This window comes from Schistocerca gregaria, chromosome 2 (genome assembly GCF_023897955.1).
Source record: "Schistocerca gregaria isolate iqSchGreg1 chromosome 2, iqSchGreg1.2, whole genome shotgun sequence".
Classification (NCBI taxonomy): domain Eukaryota; kingdom Metazoa; phylum Arthropoda; class Insecta; order Orthoptera; family Acrididae; genus Schistocerca; species Schistocerca gregaria.
In genome coordinates, this window is record NC_064921.1 from 586914431 (window position 1) to 586934173 (window position 19743).

Sequence of the window (19743 nt, forward strand, 5' to 3'; positions counted from 1 at the left end):
CAATGTATGCATGACAATATACTATCAACTTTTCAATCCTGTATGAAAAATGACAAACTTAAGCTTGTTTTGTCTGAAAATAAATTCTCTACAAGATAGCGTAGTTGTCTTTGAAGAAAACACAGTAAAACATTTTCTCCCTGGTTAGAAATAATGTGACCTTTTTACGAAAATTATTTTTATAGCAATTTTTGGGTTAGTTTAATTTTCTGTATGGTCGTCATTAAAGCTTTAAGTGCTTTATCAAACAGTATATCATTTTGTTCAGGACCGGGCATAATTCTTGTTTGATACATACGCTGTTTTGCATTTCCAAAGATTTTTTGATAATTTTAAGCAACTGGTGAATAAATCTTTAACATATAATCAGTGAAACAATAATCAACTGCAATAACATGCTTTTTTTCTTTTTCTTTAATTATAAGCAAATGCGGTGCATATATATATATATATATATATATATATATATATATATATATATATATATATATATATATATATATATATATATAAAAAAAACAGTTCCACGTGCAGACATGTAATTTTTTGCATGTAAAATCTAAACAATGAAATATTTTTGCAAACACTTCTTATAACTACCATAATAATATATTTTTATCATCATCTGTATCATTTTAAACTCTGACAGCACATGCAATTTGCTGTAAACCAGATTTTACTTGCATTTTATGTGCAACTTTAGACTGTTGTGTGACAGTAGTAAAGCTTTCACAAGACCACAGGATGACCACTAATTGCATGTATTTGTCAACCTTCTTACAAAATTTGAACCAATAAGCACAAGTCTAAAACACAGAAGAGGCACACCTAAAAAAACTCACAAAAAGTGTTTTTTTTTTTCAAGTAAAATATAAATACAGCTACATTTTTGAAAGCATGTTTATCATAAGAATGCATTTTTTATTTATTTGACCCACTTCAAATCATTTCTATGCATTCAGTTCATATAAGAACGAATCTTATGCCCTGCATTTATCTCGAATTTAAACCATTGTATCTTGATAACTGATAAAGATTATTGGGTTACAAGAATTCTGGCTTTGTCCTTTTATTTATGTTTGTGGAAAGTTTGAATTGGTTCGTACAAGTTTAAAGTGATGTGCTTCAAAAACATCCCAGAAAATTGTGGTTTCTAAAACTTATCTTAGACCAAGGTCTGTTACACCGGTAGACCAAATTTCAACCATCAGTCTTCCTCCAGTCCAGAATTATTTAAGGGTGACTGTTTTTGCATATTGAATATGAACGAGAGTGCATGAAAAATCTGAAGTGCCATTAGCTGAGCATTAATTTCAGGCCAATTAAAATCTTTTGAAAAGGTATTAATCAATTCACACACATTTGGCTGGGCACCAAGTCCGGTTTGTCATTCAAACATTGCTTAATATACTGTAACATAACTACAGTAAGACAGACATTCGATTTGCTGTACATACAGCCATTAGTCTGGGCAAAGCAAAAACTTTTTACCTCGTGTTCCTAACTCAAATGGGAACCGCGCACTGAGACCACTGCCCTGCCCCCCATCAAACTGCAGTTCTGCGTGTGTCCTTTACATATATATATTTGTTGTAGTACTCCCATGTTTTAACAATATGCAAACACAAAAAGGAATAAAAAGCATGATTATACACTACTGGCCATTAAAATTGCTACACCAAGAAGAAATGCAGATGATAAACGGGTATTCATTGGACAAATATATTACACTAGAACTGACATGTGATTACATTTTCACACAGTTTGGGTGTATAGATCCTGAGAAATCAGTACCCAGAACAACCACCTCTGGCCGTAATAATGGCCTTGATACTCCTGGGCATTGAGTCAAACAGAGCTTGGATGGCATATACAGGTACAGCTGCACATGCAGCTTCAACATGATGCCACAGTTCATCAAGAGTAGTGACTGGCGTATTGTGACGAGCCAGTTGCTTGGCCACCACTGACCAGACGTTTTCAATTCGTGAAAGATCTGGACAATGTGCTGGCCAGGGCAGCAGTCAAACATTTTCTGTATCCAGAAAGGCCCGCACAGGACCTGCAACATGCGGTCATGCATTATCCTGCTGAAATGTAGGGTTTCGCAGGGATCAAATGAAAGTTAGAGCCATGGGTCGTAACACATCTGAAATGTAACATCCACTGTTCAAAGTGCGGTCAATGCGAACAAGAGGTGACCGAGATGTTTAACCAATGGCACCCCCTACCATCATGCTGGGTGATACGCCAGTATGGTGATGACAAATACATGCTTCCAATGTGCGTTCACCGCGATGTCGCCAAACACGAATGCGACCATCATGATGCTGTAAACAGAATCTGGATGCATCTGAAAAAATGACGTTTTGCCATTTGTGCACCCAGGTTCGTCGTTGAGTACACCATCACAGGCATTCCTGTCTGTGAAGCCGCTTCAAGGGTAACCACAACCATGGTCTCCGAGCTGACAGCCCATGCTGCAGCAACAGTCATCGAACTGTTCATGCAGATGGTTGTTGTCTTGCAAACGTCCCCATCTGTTGACTCAGGGATCAAGATGTGGCTGCGCGATCCATTTCAGCCATGCGGATAAGATGCCTATCATCTCGACTGCTAGTGATACGAGGCCGTTGGGATCCAGCACGGCATTCCGTATTACCCTCCTGCACCCACCAATTCCATATTCTGCTAACAGTCATTGGATCTCGACCAATGAGAGCAGCAATGTCGCGATACGATAAACCACAATCGCGATAGGCTACAATCCAACCTTTATCAAAGTCGGAAAAGTGATGGTACGCGTTTCTCCTCCTTATACGAGGCATCACAATGTTTCACCAGGCAACGCCTGTCAACTGCTTTTTGTGTATGAGAAATTGATTGGAAACTTTCCACTTGTCAGCATGTTGTAGGTGTCATCACCAGTGCCAACGTTGTGTGAATGCTCGTAAAAGCTAATCATTTGCATATCATAGCATCTTCTTCCTGTTGGTTAAATTTTGCATCTGTAGCACGTCATCTTCGTGGTGTAGCAATTTTAATGGCCAGTAGTGTATTTAATTCTATGGCCAAAAACAAAATTTACAAAATTTCGAGAGCTGGAGATAAAGACAGCAAGTAATCAGAAACGTGGTAACACATGTACTCTCCTATATGCTGAGCATATTAAATGTGTGATGGATAATAAAGGTAAATGAAGAACGTATTAAAGAATTTTCTGTAGTTAAGTTTCTTTTATTCAAATTATGGGTATTAATGAGTATTTTCATATTAGCAAGTCATGTTATAATATTCATTAATTTAATCATAATATTGTATTGAACATACATAAAATTTATGTTTTTCTTCTTTCGCCACCTTGGATACCACTGCATGGGTTTCACTGACTGTAATTAATGGAATGTAATTATAAACTCTTAATTGAAACTGAAAAAGATTGAGAATCAAGTCATCTTAAAATTGTGAATCAGCATAAATGTTTCATATTTCTATAAAACAGTTGTTATAGTGTCATGTAGCATGTGAATAACTGCAAAAATTTATCAAAAATAATTCCAGCCCATTTCTTGGAAAGCGTCCTTTGAAATTACGTATGACTGGAGTTGAGTACATGAATGATGATCCAGCAGAGGTGGATGTTCTGTATGGTAAGGTTCGAGTTGAAGGGAGTTCTGAATACCTGCTGCAGGAGCTTGCAGATGGTATTGTAGAATACTTCGCAAACAGAGGTTAGTAATATAACCTTGGAAACATATGTTTTCATATAACTGTTATTTTTTACTTTAATAGCATGCCTATAAATTATTGTTAGATCTTGGTGCAACACAGTACTACAAGACAAGTATAAGAGGATAGATCACAACTCACCAAGTGGAAGAGAGAGTGAGCAGCAGATAAATACTTACAATAGAATATCAACCTGCTAAAGAACCTCTAGAAGCCTAATAGGTGTGAATCTGGTGCTTAGCATCTCTTCTATTTGCGTGTAGTGGTCAATCCTCTTGTTCATAAGTATGTTCATTTACTCATACGTAATACAGTTATATGTAGAGTATGTGATGTAGTTAGTGACAGAGTATACTTACTTGGATGGCATATACAGGTACAGCTGCTCATACAGCTTCAACACGATACCACAGATTACGTTCCCATATTTTATTTACTCAGGCTTGTCTGACATTTGGGATTACCACCAAAGGCCTCACACTTAAAGTTCCCAACTCTGGCTGTAACCCTTCTTTCCATCAGTCCGTATACCAGCTCTAAACTGAACAATCCATTGCCCTCACCCACCTAATCCTTTACTTACACATCAACTCAGCCATTGAACACACCCGTCAACTCCTATCCTTAATAAAACTCCTCAATGTTTCCTCTCCCACATCCACACCGGCTGTTCGGAGCATCCTCCTACAGACCAACCACAAATTAGAACAGCATGCCACCCTCCACCTCGAAAAACTATCCAATCTCTTAGTTTCCCACCTCCGGAAAGGCAACTCACTCACCCTCAACATGCTTTCCAGCAAACCTCAACCGCCTCTCATTGCACACAGACCCAGTCTCTCCCATCTACGCAATCTCCCACTTCCAGCTCCAATCCCCCCAAAACCTCAAAATTCTAATCAACACAATCTGGAACCACAACACCCTAATTCAGTAGTTAACCTTTCCTCCAAACCTCTCTCCCAATCTGAAACCTCTGTCCTATCCAAAGGCCTCACCTTCAGCCCTACTCCCAGATTCAACCAAACAGCCCTCGTCAAAGATTTACTGTCCTACACTCGTACTCTCTGCTGGAAATATCACTTTGCCATGAAGAAAAATAATCCTAATCCTACTCCTAATGATCCAACTCGCCAAGACACTATCCAAATTGAACACTGCCTGGAACAGTTCCGTCCTCCGTCACAGCAGGACCCACCTCCTCTTCCTCAAAATCACCCTCTCCAAACCTTCCAGGAATTTCTCACATCCAGCCTTGCCTCTCAATCCTTCTTAAAAAACCGTAATCCTACTCCCAACATCACCACTGCTGAAGCCCAGGCTATCCATGATCTGAAGGCTGACCTATCCATCGTCATTCTTCCGGCAGACAAGGGTTCCACGACCGTGGTACTTGATCATCGGGAGTATGTAGCTGAGGCACTGTGTCAGCTTTCAGACAACACCACATACAAAATTTTCCAAGGTAATCCCATTCCTGATGTCAAGGCTGAGCTTCAAGGAATCCTCAGAACCTTAGGCCCCCTACAAAACCTTTCACCTGACTCCATCAACCCCCTGATCCCACCGACACCCCACACCCCACACCCCTACCTTCTACCTTCTACCTACTTCCTAAAATTCACAAACTCAATCATCCCAGCCGCCCCATTGTAGCTGGTTACCAAGCCCCCACAGAACGTATCTCTGCCTACGTAGATCAACACCTTCAACCTATTACATGCAGTCTCCCATCCTTCATCAAAGACACCAACCACTTTCTCGAACGCCTGGAATCCTTACCCAATCTGTTATCCTGGGAAACCATCCTTGTAACCATTGATGCCACTTCCTTATACACAAATATTCCGCATGTCCAGGGCCTAGCTGCGATGGAGCACTTCCTTTCACGCCGATTACCTGCCACCCTACCTAAAACCTTTTTGCTCATTACCTTAGCCAGCTTCATCCTGACTCACAACTTCTTCACTTTCGAAGGCCAGACATACCAACAATTAAAGGGAACAGCCATGGGTACCAGGATGGCCCCCTTGTACGCCAACCTATTTATGGGTCGCTTAGAGGAAGCCTTCTTGGTTACCCAGGCCTGCCAACCCAAAGTTGGGTACAGATTTATTGATGACATCTTCATGATCTGGACTCACAGTGAAGAACAACTCCAGAATTTCCTCTCCAACCTCAACTCCTTTGGTTCCATCAGATTCACCTGGTCCTACTCCAAATCCCATGCCACTTTCCTTGACGTTGACCTCCATCTGTCCAATGGCCAGCTTCACACATCCGTCCACATCAAACCCACCAACAAGCAACAGTATGTCCATTATGACAGCTGCCACCCATTCCATATCAAACGGTCCCTTCCCTACAGCCTAGGCCTTCGTGGCAAACGAATATGCTCCAGTCCTGAATCCCTGGACTCTTACACCAACAACCTGAAAACAGCTTTCGCATCCTGCAACTACCCTCCCGATCTGGTACAGAAGCAGATAACCAGAGCCACTTCCTCATCCCCTCAAACCCAGAACCTCTCACAGAAGAACCCCAAAAGTGCCCCACTTGTGACAGGATACTTCCCGGGACTGGATCAGACTCTGAATGTGGCTATCCAGCAGGGATACGACTTCCTAAAATCCTGCCCCGAAATGAGATCCATCCTTCATGAAATCCTCCCCACTCCACCAAGAGTGTCTTTCCGCCGTCCACCTAACCTTTGTAACCTCTTGGTTCATCCCTATGAAATCCCCAAACCACCTTCCCTACTGTCTGGCTCCTACCCGTGCAACCGCCCCGGTGTAAAACCTGTCCTATGCACCCTCCCACCACCACCTACTCCAGTCCTGTAACCCGGAAGGTGTACACGATCAAAGGCAGAGCCACGTGTGAAAGCACCCACATGATTTACCAACTGACCTGCCTACACTGTGACGCTTTCTATGTGGGAATGACCAGCAACAAACTGTCCATTCGCATGAATGGACACAGGCAGACAGTGTTAGTTGGTAATGAGGATCAACCTGTGGCTAAACATGCCTTGGTGCACGGCCAGCACATCTTGGCACAGTGTTACACCATCTGAGTTATCTGGATACTTCCCACTTACACCAACCTGTCAGAACTCCAGAGATGGGAACTTGCCCTTCAATATATCCGCTCTTCGCGTTACCCACCAGGTTTCAACCTCTCTTAATTTCAAGTTGCCACCGCTCATACCTCACCTGTCTTTGCCTCTGTACTCCCGCCTTGACTGACATCTCTGCCCAAACTCTTTGCCTTTACAAATGTCTGCTTGAGTCTGTGTGTGTGTGTGTGTGTGTGTGTGTGTGTGTGTGTGTGTGTGTGTGTGTGTGTGCGCGCTCTCTCGCGAGTGTATACCTGTCTTTTTTTTTTCCCCCTAAGGTAAGTCTTTCTGCTCTCGGGATTGGAATGACTGCTTACCCTCTCCCTTGAAACCCACATCCTTTCATCTTTCCCTCTCCTTCCCTCTTTCCTAACAAATCAACCATTGGTTATGAAAGCTTGAATTTTGTGTGTGTGTTTATGTTTGTTTGTGTGTCTATCAACATGCCAACGCTTTCGCTTGGTAAGTTACATCATCTTTGTTTTTAGAAGTATTCTAACTTTGCTACATTTAATATTGCATTTATACTACCTTCAGTGAATTGTACATATTCTTTATAGGTCTCATGCAAAAGCAATACGAACAAGTCAAATTGCATGCAACTGTTATGAACACATTATTTCGTGAGGACAAAGGAGGAGTGTCTGAAACTGAAACATCAAAAAAGAAACAAAAACCAAGAGAATCATTTGATGCAACAGCAGTACTGAAGGTTGGTGTAAAATTATTCATTATTTGTAATAGACTAATGTGAGTCGGAAACTCTTACAGTTACAGCATTATTATCAACAGAACTACGCAGTTCATATTCTTACTGGTGCTGCAATTTCTTATCTTGGATTTTAATTATTTTGGCAGAGCTTTTTCCATGAGAAGAATATAAGTCTTTCAGACCTTTATACTGACTGCTGATCCGTGTCATATTTTGTTGTTGTTGTTGTCTTCAGTCCTGAGACTGGTTTGATGCAGCTCTCCATGCTACTCTATCCTGTGCAAGCTGCTTCATCTCCCAGTACCTACTGCAACCTACATCCTTTTGAATCTGCTTAGTGTACACATCTCTCGGTCTCCCTCTACGATTTTTACCCTCCACGCTGCCCTCCAACGCTAAATTTGTGATCCCTTGATGCCTCAAAACATGTCCTACCAACCGATCCCTTCTTCTAGTCAAGTTGTGCCACAAACTTCTCTTCTCCCCAATCCTATTCCATACCTCCTCATTAGTTACGTGATCTATCCACCTTATCTTCAGTATTCTTCTGTAGCACCACATTTCGAAAGCTTCTATTCTCTTCTTGTCCAAACTAGTAATCGTCCATGTTTCACTTCCATACATGGCTACACTCCAAACAAATACTTTCAGAAACGACTTCCTGATACATAAATCTATATTCGATGTTAACAAATTTCTCTTCTTCAGAAACGCTTTCCTTGCCATTGCCAGTCTACATTTTATATCCTCTCTACTTCGACCATCATCAGTTATTTTACTTCCTAAATAGCAAAACTCCTTTACTACTTGAAGTGTCTCATTTCCTAATCTAATTCCCTCAGCATCACCCGATTTAATTTGACTACATTCCATTATCCTCGTTTTGCTTTTGTTGATGTTCATCTTATATCCTCCTTTCAAGGCACCGTCCATTCCGTTCAACTGCTCTTCCAAGTCCTTTGCCGTCTCTGACAGAATTACAATGTCATCGGCGAACCTCAAAGTTTTTACTTCGTCTCCATGAATTTTAATACCTACTCCAAATTTTTCTTTTGTTTCCTTTACTGCTTGCTCAATATACAGATTGAATAACATCGGGGAGAGGCTACAACCCTGTCTCACTCCTTTCCCCACCACTGCTTCCCCTCCCCCTGTGGGTTCGGGGGTAAGAATAGGCCCATGGTATTCCTGCCTGTCGTAAGAGGCGACTAAAAGGAATCTCAAACGTTTTGGCCTTGTGAGATGGTCCCCTAACGGGTTTGACCTCCATCCTTCTAAATTTTCTGAAGAGCGAGCCGATTGGGGAAGGGCGCCTTATAAGGAGAGATGTGTCCATCATGCATTACCATCTCTAGCCAGGTTTGTCGTCATCGCTTAGCAGTCCCGCTCACCTACCATCTCTTGGGCGTGGATTTGTTCTTGGGTGCAGTTTATTGCAGTCTGCTATGCTGTGTCGCTTTATGCGCCAATGACGATATTGGACTACATCACCTGAAATCCAGCACGGTAGCCAGTCCGTTGTGGTGGGGCCGCCATGTACCCTGTTGGTTGTAGCCCCCTGACTACACAGGGATCGCTCTGCTGATGCCAGCGCCGTTAACTCCCCACGTATGCCAAGGAGTAGATGCCTATCTCCTTGGGGCATTGGGACTCCCGGCAATGGCCATCCTGCCAGGTGGTCGTTGCTGAGGCTGGGTGGCGCCCGTGGGGAGGGCCCTTGGTCGGAGTAGGTGGCATCAGGGCGGATGACCCGCAATGAAGCGTGGTACATCATCTCTTGCTGGCGGCCAGCCGCCAGCAGTCTCTAAGCTTTCCAGGGCTCAATACAACGCAACTACATATGACCCCAAATCGTTCCCCTCCCTGGCTACACCATGGGAGGAACGAAAGACTAAGGATGCCAGCGAAACATACTCGCCCCGCTACCTGGTGTGTACGAGAGCTGATGATGAATCCTTTATATCCATGAAGCCTCAGTTCTTCGTCGAGCACTTAGAGGACAAGTTCGGGGAGGTGGAGGGCTTGTCCAAAATGCGCTCGGGCTCGGTTTTGATCAAATCGGCGTCTTCCGCCCAGTCCCGCCGGTTACTCGATTGTAACAAGCTGGGGGATGTTCCGGTTACAATCACGCCCCATAAGAGTCTTAATATTGTCGAGGGCATAATATTCCATCGGGACCTTCTATTGCAGTCCGATGTCGAGCTTCGCGCCAATTTAGAGCGGCGAGGTGTTCACTTCGTCCGGCGCGTACATCGTGGTCCAAGGGATAAGCAGGTTGCCACCGGTGCCTTCATCTTGGCCTTCGAGGGTGATACTTTACCTGAGAAGGTCAAGGTGATGGTCTATCGTTGTGACGTCAAGCCATATATCCCTCCCCCGATGCGGTGCTTTAAGTGCTGGAAGTTCGGGCATATGTCTTTCCGCTGTACTTCCAGCCTCACATGTCGAGATTGTGGACGCCCATCACATCCCAATACTCCATGTGCTCCGCCTCCCATCTGTGTAAACTGCGGAGAGCACCACTCGCCTTGCTCGCCGGACTGCAGGATCTTCCACAAAGAGCGCAAAATCATGGAGTATAAGACCCTGGACCGCCTGACATACACTGAGGCCAGGCAGAAGTTCGAACGCCTCCATCCTGTTCGAATGACTGCCTCTTACGCCGCGGCTACTACTGTTATGGCCCCATTAGCTCTCCCTCAGACTGCCACCTCTCAGAGCCGGAATGCTACACCTGCCCCCTTGATGGTGGGGGGCACTTCACTCCCTGCTGCTCCTGCACTACCTGCCTCAGGAGCAGCAACCCCCCAACCATCGGGGACATCAGTCCCCACTTCTAAGCTGGGGAAGCCTCAAACTTCCCCAGCTCGAATAGCACGGAAAGGGTCCCTTGGGTCCCTTCCTTCCCAGGTTTCCGCCTCTGGGAAGGGTGACGTCAGCCAATGGAAGAAAAGCAGACCAGCGGCTTGTCGCAGGGCTTCCCGCTCCTCCTCCGTCCCGGAGACTGACTCGCTGGAGCCCTCCCAGCCAATGAAACCCAAGGACCAGAGAGACAAGATGAAGAAGAAGACCTCTAAGGCCAAGGAACACGCAGTGGCATCCACCCCACTGCTCCCTACAGGCCCTGCGTCCGAGGATAAGGTGGAGATCCGGGCGTCCGCTGAGGACCTGGATCTCACCGGACCCTCAGACACCATGGAAGCAGATTGTGCTGGTCCTCCATCGGTGGCAGCAGGTGACCCAGTGGCGTGATCTGCCTCCTCGGCCCCTTCACGCCTTTTTCGGACATGGACAAAGCGATACTCCAGTGGAACTGCAGCGCTTTTTTCCATCACCTTGCTGAGCTTCGCCAACTCATCAGCAGTCACCCTTTCCTCTGCATTGCCCTACAGGAAACTTGGTTTCCGGCAATGCGGACCCCTGCCCTACGTGGGTATCGGGGTTATTACAAGAACCGGGCAGCTTATGAGAGGGTATCTGGTGAAGTCTGCGTCTACATCCTTAACTCTGTCTACAGCGAATGTGTACCTCTTCACACACCTTTAGAGGCTGTCGCTGTAAGGATGTGGACGCCTCAGCCTATTACTGTCTGCAGTTTGTATCTTCCGCCAGATGGTGATGTCTCGCGTCATGTGTTGGCTGCATTGATAGCACAACTGCCTCCTCCTTTTGTGTTACCCCTGTGGGGTAGCGCCGCGATTACTGGCCGGGGTAGAGATGTCGAGACTCTTCTCTCGCAGCTTGACCTCTGCCTCTTAAACACAGGAGAGCCGACACATTTCAGCGTAGTCCATGGCACATTTTCGGCCATCGACCTTTCTATCTGCAGCCCCGGACTTTCACCATCCATCCACTGGAGTGTCCATGACGACTTATGTGGTAGTGACCATTTCCCCATCTTTCTGTCACTATCACAGCGTCACTCTTCTGAACGCCCCTCCAGATGGGCTCAGAATAAGGCTGATTGGGGCCTGTTCTCCTCTCTCGCCACTATCGCACCTCCTTCCCATGACACCATTGATGCGGTGGTTCAGTCGGTCACCACCGGCATCATTTCTGCGGCGGCATCTGCGATTCCCTGTTCATCCGGGTCCCCTCGGCGGAGGACTGTGCCTTGGTGGGCGCCCGAGATCGCAGAGGCGATTAGAGATCGCCGGCGGGCTCTTCAACGCCATAAGCGGCACCCGTCCTTGGAGAACCTCATCGTTTTTAAACAGCTTTGTGCCCGTGCCCGTGCCCGACGCCTTATTCGCCAACGGAAGCAGGAGTGCTGGGAACGGTATGTTTCCACCATTGGCGTCCGTACCTCTGCATCGCAGGTTTGGGCTAAGATTAGGCGACTCCATGGCTATCGGCCACCTGTCTCTGTCCCTGGGCTTTCGCTGAATGGAGTGGTGTGTCCTGACTCCGACACGATTGCGGACCGGTTAGCAGCGCATTTTGCTCAGTGTTCCACATCTACGAATTACCCACTGGCCTTCCGCTCCCGGAAAGAGCGGTTGGAAAGTTGGAGGCTTTCCTTTCACACGCGCCACGCGGAGTCGTACAATGCTCCTTTCAGCAACTGGGAATTCCAGAGTGCACTATCTGCTTGCCCTGATACGGCTCCTGGGCCAGACCACATCCACAGCCAGATGCTGAAACACCTCTCTGTGAATTGCCAGGGACGCCTCCTAGATGTTTTCAACCGCATCTGGGTTGAGGGTGTGTTCCCGTCTCAATGGCGAGAAAGCATCGTCCTCCCCGTGTTGAAACCTGGCAAAAACCCGCTGGAGGTGGACAGCTACCGCCCCATAAGCCTCACCAACGTTCTTTGCAAGTTGCTAGAACGTATGGTGAGCCGGAGGTTGAGTTGGCTCCTTGAGTCTCGAGGCCTTCTGGCTCCGTCTCAGGGTGGATTCCGTAAAGGCCGTTCTGCCGTCGATAATCTGGTCTCCCTAGAGTCTGCCGTCCGTATAGCCTTTGCACGCCGCCAACATCTGGTTGCCGTCTTCTTCGAAATGCGGAAGGCGTACGATACGACTTGGCGATATCACATCCTGGCCACACTTCATGGGTGGGGTCTTAGGGGCCCGCTCCCGATTTTTATTCAGAATTTTCTGTCGTCTCATTCCTTCCGCGTGCAAGTTGCTGCGTCCCATAGTTCCTCCCGGGTCCAGGAGAACGGGGTCCCACAGGGGTCTGTCCTCAGTGTCTCCCTGTTTTTAATTGCGATCAATGGGCTCGCTGAGGCGGTGGGATCGTCCGTCGCAGCTTCGTTGTATGCAGACGACTTCTGCCTCTACTACAGCTCCGCTGGCATTGCAGTTGCTGAGCGCCAGCTGCAGAGCGCTATCCGCAAGGCGCAGTCATGGGCTGTAGCGCACGGCTTCCAGTTTTCGGCCGCTAAGACCTGCGTTATGCATTTCTGCCGGCGTCGCACGGTTCACCCTGAGCCACGCCTTTACCTTGACGGTGAACCTCTTGCTGTGGTAGAGACGCATCGGTTCTTGGGACTGGTATTTGATGCCCGGTTGACTTGGCTGCCTCATATTAGGCAGCTTAAACGAACATGCTGGCGGCATTTAAATGCTCTCCGTTGCCTTAGCCACACCGGATGGGGTTCCGATCGGTCCACCCTTCTCCGGCTGTATCAAGCGCTGATCCAGTCCCGCCTTGATTATGGGTGTGTGGCTTATGGTTCGGCATCGCCATCAGCATTGCAATTGCTGGATCCCATCCATCACTGCGGGATCTGACTCGCCACAGGAGCATTTCGGACAAGCCCTGTTGACAGCTTACTTGTGGAGGCTGGTGTTCCTCCATTGCGGATCCGGCACGACCGACTTCTGGCTGCTTATGCTGCCCACGTTTGTAACTTGCCAGGGCATCCCAACTACCGTCTCCTGTTCCCGCACTCGATCGTCCATCTTCCAGACAGGCGGCCCCGGTCAGGGTGTACGATCGCGGTTCGCATCCGGCCTCTACTGTGTGGGATTGAGTTTTTTCCTCTCCCGCCTGTTTTCCAGGCCAATCTCTGTCTGCCCCCTTGGTGTGTGCGCCGACCATGCATTCGGCTGGATTTGGCACAGGGTCCGAAAGACTCGGTCCCTCCTCCGGCCCTCCGCCGCCGCTTTGTTTCTCTCCTTGCCGAGTTTCCCGGATCTGCCGTGGCCTATACCGACGGTTCGATGGTCTCTGGTCGCACTGGTTACGCTCTTACTCTAGAGGATCATTGTGAGCAACGGTCGCTGGCACCCGGGAACAGTGTATACACTGCCGAGTTGGTTGCCATCTATCGCGCCCTAGAGTATATCCGCTCCCGCTCAGGTGAGTCCTTTGTCATCTGTAGTGACTCCCTGAGTGGTTTACGAGCTCTTGACCAGTGCTTTCCTCGTTCCCGTCTGGTGATGGCCATCCACGAGTCGCTCCATGCTCTTGCCCGTTGCGGCCGCTCCGTGGTCTTTGTTTGGACCCCAGGTCATGTCGGCATCCCGGGCAATGAGCGGGTTGACACGTTGGCTAAACAGGCAGTGAGTTCACCGGCTCTGGAACTCGACCTTATGGAGTGTGATCTCCTGTCGCTTTTGCGCCAGAAAGTGTTTGGTGCCTGGGGTGACGAGTGGCGCACCCTGCCCACGCCCAACAAACTTCGGGCGGTGAAGGAGACAACCGGTGTGTGGCGCTCCTCCATGCGGGCCTCTCGGAAGGACTTGGTCGTCCTCAGCCGGCTGCGCGTTGGCCACACGTGGCTGACGCACGGCCATTTGCTGCGCCGGGAGGACCCACCGCTATGTCGCTGTGGGGCAGCTCTGACGGTGGTCCACATTTTGGTGGACTGCCCGCTTTTAACAGGACTCAGGCAGACGTTTGCGCTGCCTGATACCCTCCCTGCCCTTTTATGTGATGACGTTGCTATGGCGGACCTCGTGTTGAGTTTTATTCGGGCAGGGGGTTTTTATCGTATGATTTGAGTGTTTGTCCTTTTATTTCCTGTATTGACTTGGGCCTTTGGCCTGTGGTTTTAAACTGTGGGTTTTAATGTCATTTGGTGGTTGGCTTTTCCTTATTTTCATGGTCGGCCAACCACCTTCACACTCGGTGTGATTTTAGTTCCGTTTGTCTGGTCTTTGTCTGTCTTTCTTGTATTGTGTCGTCCCTTGTCTCAGTTCTCCGTTTTTAACGACTTACAGTTTTTATTTCGTGTGATTTTATCGTGGAACAAGGGACCGATGACCTTAGCAGTCTGGTCCCTTCAATCCCACACCCAACCAACCACTGCTTCCCTTTCATGCCCCTCGACTTTTATGACTGCCATCTGGTTTCTGTATAAATTGTAAATAGCCTTTCACTCCCTATATTTGACGCCTGACACCTTTAGAATTTGAAAAAGAGTATTCCAGTCAACATTGTCAAAAGCTTTCTCTAAGTCTACAAATGCTAGAAACGTAGGTTTGCCTTTTCTTAATCTTTCTTCTAAGATAAGTCGTAAGGTCAGTATTGCCTCACGTGTTCCAACATTTCGACGGAATCCAAACTGATCCTCCCCGAGGTCCGCATCTACCAGTTTTTCCATTCGTCTGTAAAGAATTCGCGTTAGTATTTTGCAGCTGTGACTTATTAAACTGATAGTTCGGTAATTTTCACATCTGTCAGCACCTTCTTTCTTTGGGATTGGAATTATTATATTCTTCTTGAAGTCTGAGGGTATTTCACCTGTCTCATACATCTTGCTCACCAGCTGGTAGAGTTTTGTCATGACTGGCTCTCCCAAGGCCGTCAGTAGTTCTAATGGAATGTTGTCTACTCCGGGGGCCTTGTTTCGACTCAGGTCTTTCAATGCTCTGTCAAACTCTTCACGCAGTATCGTATCTCCCATTTCGTCTTCATCTACATCCTCTTCCATTTCCATAATATTGTCCTCAAGTACATCACCCTTGTATAAACCTTCTATATACTCCTTCCACCTTTCTGCCTTCCCTTCTTTGCTTAGAACTGGGTTGCCATCTGAGCTCTTGATATTCATACACGTGGTTCTCTTCTCTCCAAAGGTCTCTTTAATTTTCCTGTAGGCAGTATCTATCTTACCCCTAGTGAGATAAGCTTATACATCCTTACATTTGTCCTTTAGCCATCCCTGCTTAGCCATTTTGCACTTCCTGACGATCTCATTTTTGAGACATCTGTATTCCTTTTTGCCTGCTTCATTTACTGCATTTTTATATTTTCTCCTTTCATCAATTAAATTCAATATTTCTTCTGTTACCCAAGGATTTCTAGCAGCCCTCGTCTTTTTACCTACTTTATCCTCTGCTGCCTTCACTACTCCATCCCTCAGAGCTACCCATTCTTCTTCTACTGTATTTCTTTCCCCTATTCCTGTCAATTGTCCCCTTATGCTCTCCCTGAAACTCTGTACAACCTCTGGTTCTTTCAGTTTATCCAGGTCCCATCTCCTTAATTTCCCACATTTTTGCAGTTTCTTCAGTTTTAATCTACAGGTCATAACCAATAGATTGTGGACCGAGTCCACATCTGCCCCTGGAAATGTCTTACAACTTAAAACCTGGTTCCTAAATCTCTGTCTTACCATTATATAATCTATTTGATACCTTTTAGTATCTCCAGGGTTCTTCCACGTATACAACCTTCTTTCATGATTCTTAAACCAAGTGTTAGCTATGATTAAGTTGTGCTCCGTGCAAAATTCTACTAGGCGGCTTCCTCTTTCATTTCTTAGCCCCAATCCATATTCACCTACTATGTTTCCTTCTCTCCCTTTTCCTACACTCGAATTCCAGTCACCAATTACTATTAAATTTTCGTCTCCCTTCACTATCTGAACAATTTCTTTTATTTCATCGTACTTTTCTTCAATTTCTTCATCATCTGCAGAGCTAGTTGGCATATAAACTTGTACTACTGTAGTAGGTGTGGGCTTCGTATCTATCTTGGCCACAATAATGCGTTCACTATGCTGTTTGTAGTAGCTTACCCCCATTCCTATTTTCCTATTCATTATTAAACCTACTCCTGCATTACCCCTATTTGATTTTGTGTTTATAACCCTGTAGTCACCTGACCAGAAGTCTTGTTCCTCCTGCCACCGAACTTCACTAATTCCCACTATATCTAACTTTAACCTATCCATTTCCCTTTTTAAATTTTCTAACCTACCTGCCTGATTAAGGGATCTGACATTCCACGCTCCAATCCGTAGAACGCCAGTTTTCTTTCTCCTGATAACGACATCCTCCTGAGTAGTCCCCGCCCAGAGATCCGAATGGGGGACTATTTTACCTCCGGAATATTTTACCCAAGAGGATGCCATCATCATTTAATCATACAGTAAAGCTGCATGTCCTCGGGAAAAATTACGGCTGTAGTTTCCCCTTGCTTTCAGCCGTTCGCAGTACCAGCACAGCAAGGCCGTTTTGGTTAATGTTGCAAGGCCAGATCAGTCAATCATCCAGACTGTTGCCCCTGCAACTACTGAAAAGGCTGCTGCCCCTCTTCAGGAACCACATGTTTGTCTGGCCTCTCAACAGATACCCCTCCGTTGTGGTTGCACCTACGGTACGGCCATCTGTATCGCTGAGGCACGCAAGCCTCCCCACCAACGGCAAGGTCCATGGTTCATGGGGGGGTGTCATATTTTATGAATGTAAAATATTTATCTTCATATGGTATCAAATACTGTGAGTTTAAATTTGGGCAGAGTGCATCAGGTACATAATAGCAAACACATAGATACACCATGGTTATACCATAACAGCAAATCACTTGATACATTCAGAACAGTACCATCAAAACTTTTTTTTTATGGTTGTTGTTAAAATATTTACTTTAAGTAAAACAAGATGGTCTTCATCCCAAAGTTCATTTTGAACATCAAACTTATTTAGTACGTGCAGTGACCGACTCATCTATTGTCCCAACCTAAGAATCATCTGTCAGTCATTTGTATAATGACCTATCATTTAGTGTGGAACACCAAAAACTCTGTGAAATTAATTTTCATTTTGGTTGAACCATGTTGAACTTTTTGTGGCAATAATGAAAGAAGATGTATTTTCTAACAGACATCTTCATTCTGATAAAGAAAATGGCTGTATAACATTTTTGTAAAAGTTCATTAATATGTACCTTCCACAAAAATTTGGGTTTGTTATTAGGTGCAAAGATTAAATTCTTCAGCTTCACTGATCAGGATATGGCATACAAAAATGGGTTCAAATGGATCTGAGCACTATGGGATTTAACATCTGAGGTCACCAGTCCCCTAAACTTAGAACTACTTAAACCTAACTCACCTAAGGACATCACACACATCCATGCCTGAGGCAGGATTTGAACCTGCGACCATTAGAGCAGTGCAATTCTGGACTGAAGCACCTAGAACCACTCATCCACAGTGGCCGGCTATGGCATACATATTAGTTGAAACTAAATTAATGGGTTTCCTGTTATGTGCATTGTTCTATTTAGCATCTCAGTAAGTATGTTGTCCAGATACTTCGCATCTATGACACTGTCAAAATCTGTTGGACCATTTGTTATGTTTAATACCAGTCATTAATTAATATAAGCATAAGTTTCAATAGTACAGAACATTGTGACAGACATAGAGATTGCAGCATTAAATGTTTCATAATGTGAAAGGCAAACTATCTGTTTCCTGCTCTTTAGATAACAAAGGAATCAGCTACAATGCATCCCCCTCCCTTCCTCTCAAATAAAAAAAAATGTTCTGTTCAGTGAGTGCCACAAAACTATGATAAATTCTATTCTCAGTTCACAAGAAATCACAGTTTTTTCAAATTTTATGTCTTTTTCACAACTTGGGGGAAAGTAAATGATTTTTCTAAATTAAAATACGTAACTCAGCAATGCAGCTTTGCATGCAGGGAATAAACATAACTCAGAGTAGTCAGAATTGTTTTAATCGATAGTCAAAAGTTTTTTTTTTTTCTCTATGTTCTATCAGCCCTGCTCTTGTAGTGTTGGTATTTAGTGAGTAGGTGCTCTTATGTAAATATAGTAACTTTTTCAAATAATCTTTTGAACAGACTGATGTCAGTGTTGCATGGTTTTTGGTATCCTTTCTACTTTTGTTTTGTCTTTCACAGGCATTGAGGTAGTTTCTGTAAAATTCTTTGATCAGTTTAAAAGGCTGTTTCAGTAGGCTTGATTTAATTTTGTGGTGGAAAAATATTTGCTTATTTATTTGATACTAAGATTTTCGAAGTTCAAAATGCAGTCCTCATTGTGTATTATTGCATTCTGAAATGTATACTACTTTGTTTTCAGATATTTGAGAATTTTTACTTCGGTGAACAGCTGGTGGAAACACTTCATCTTTCTCAGAGATATTCTACTGCGAAGGATGGTTATTATCAATCCTCGGCCTCCATTAGTCTGACTGAGTGAAATATGCTCACTAAATTGCTAAATTGTTCCTGAATGTTATTTCTCCTTGAATGAATTACACATTACAATTATCTTCCATTTTTGATGTTTTTATTTTTATAAGTTGACAATTTGACTGTCAATGAAATAATATTTGTTATTAGTTAAGAATGCTCCTAGATACACCCCATACATTTCAATACATGTAATGCTGCTCTGGCACTAACTTAAGAGATATTAGTTAGCAGTTACAGAGGAAGCTCTTTGTGATGCAAATTTTCACAAAATGGATTATGAACTTGTGTGTGTATACTGGTTCTAATGCTTACATTGTTGATGGGAATGTCTCCACATGGAAAATAAATTAATATATAAAATAATGCTTCATATTTTTGATTCAGTATATTATCATTTGTTTTCATCACACTAGGCTCATTAATAATGCTTTTAATACTTATTACATTTTTATAATGTAAATGGGTAGATAAAAACTCTGCTCACCAGACGGTTTACTTTTACAAGCTTTCGGGGCCACTGGCTCCTTCTAGCAGAAGAGTTGAAGGGGAAGGAGGAGAGTTGAAGGGAAAGGACGGGAGAGGTTTAGGAGATGGGATATAGTCCAGAAAAGGCACCCAGAACCCCAGGACAGGGAAGACTTACCGGACTGGATGAGAAGGAAAGACTAATTGTTGGGGACTGCATCAGACAAGATTTGAAAACCTGAGAGGTTAAAGGTGGAGGACAGGATAGTATGCAAGAGAGAGATTACAACTAAAACATCATGCACGAGTTAATA

At 45.0% G+C, this 19743-nt stretch overlaps 1 protein-coding gene across 3 annotated transcripts in view; it reads left to right on the forward strand.

Moving 5' to 3' along the window:
* LOC126333923 (activating signal cointegrator 1 complex subunit 1) overlaps positions 1-19327 on the forward strand; it is a 90406-nt gene extending 71079 nt beyond the window's left edge. For all 3 annotated transcript variants that reach the window (XM_049996781.1, XM_049996780.1, XM_049996782.1), the window contains exons 6-8: positions 3562-3731; positions 7408-7559; positions 18849-19327. In XM_049996781.1, the coding sequence (XP_049852738.1) occupies positions 3562-3731; positions 7408-7559; positions 18849-18968 (442 nt within the window). In that variant the 3' untranslated portion in view covers positions 18969-19327. The remainder of the gene's footprint in view (positions 1-3561; positions 3732-7407; positions 7560-18848) is intronic.
* Positions 19328-19743: the final 416 nt, after the last annotated feature.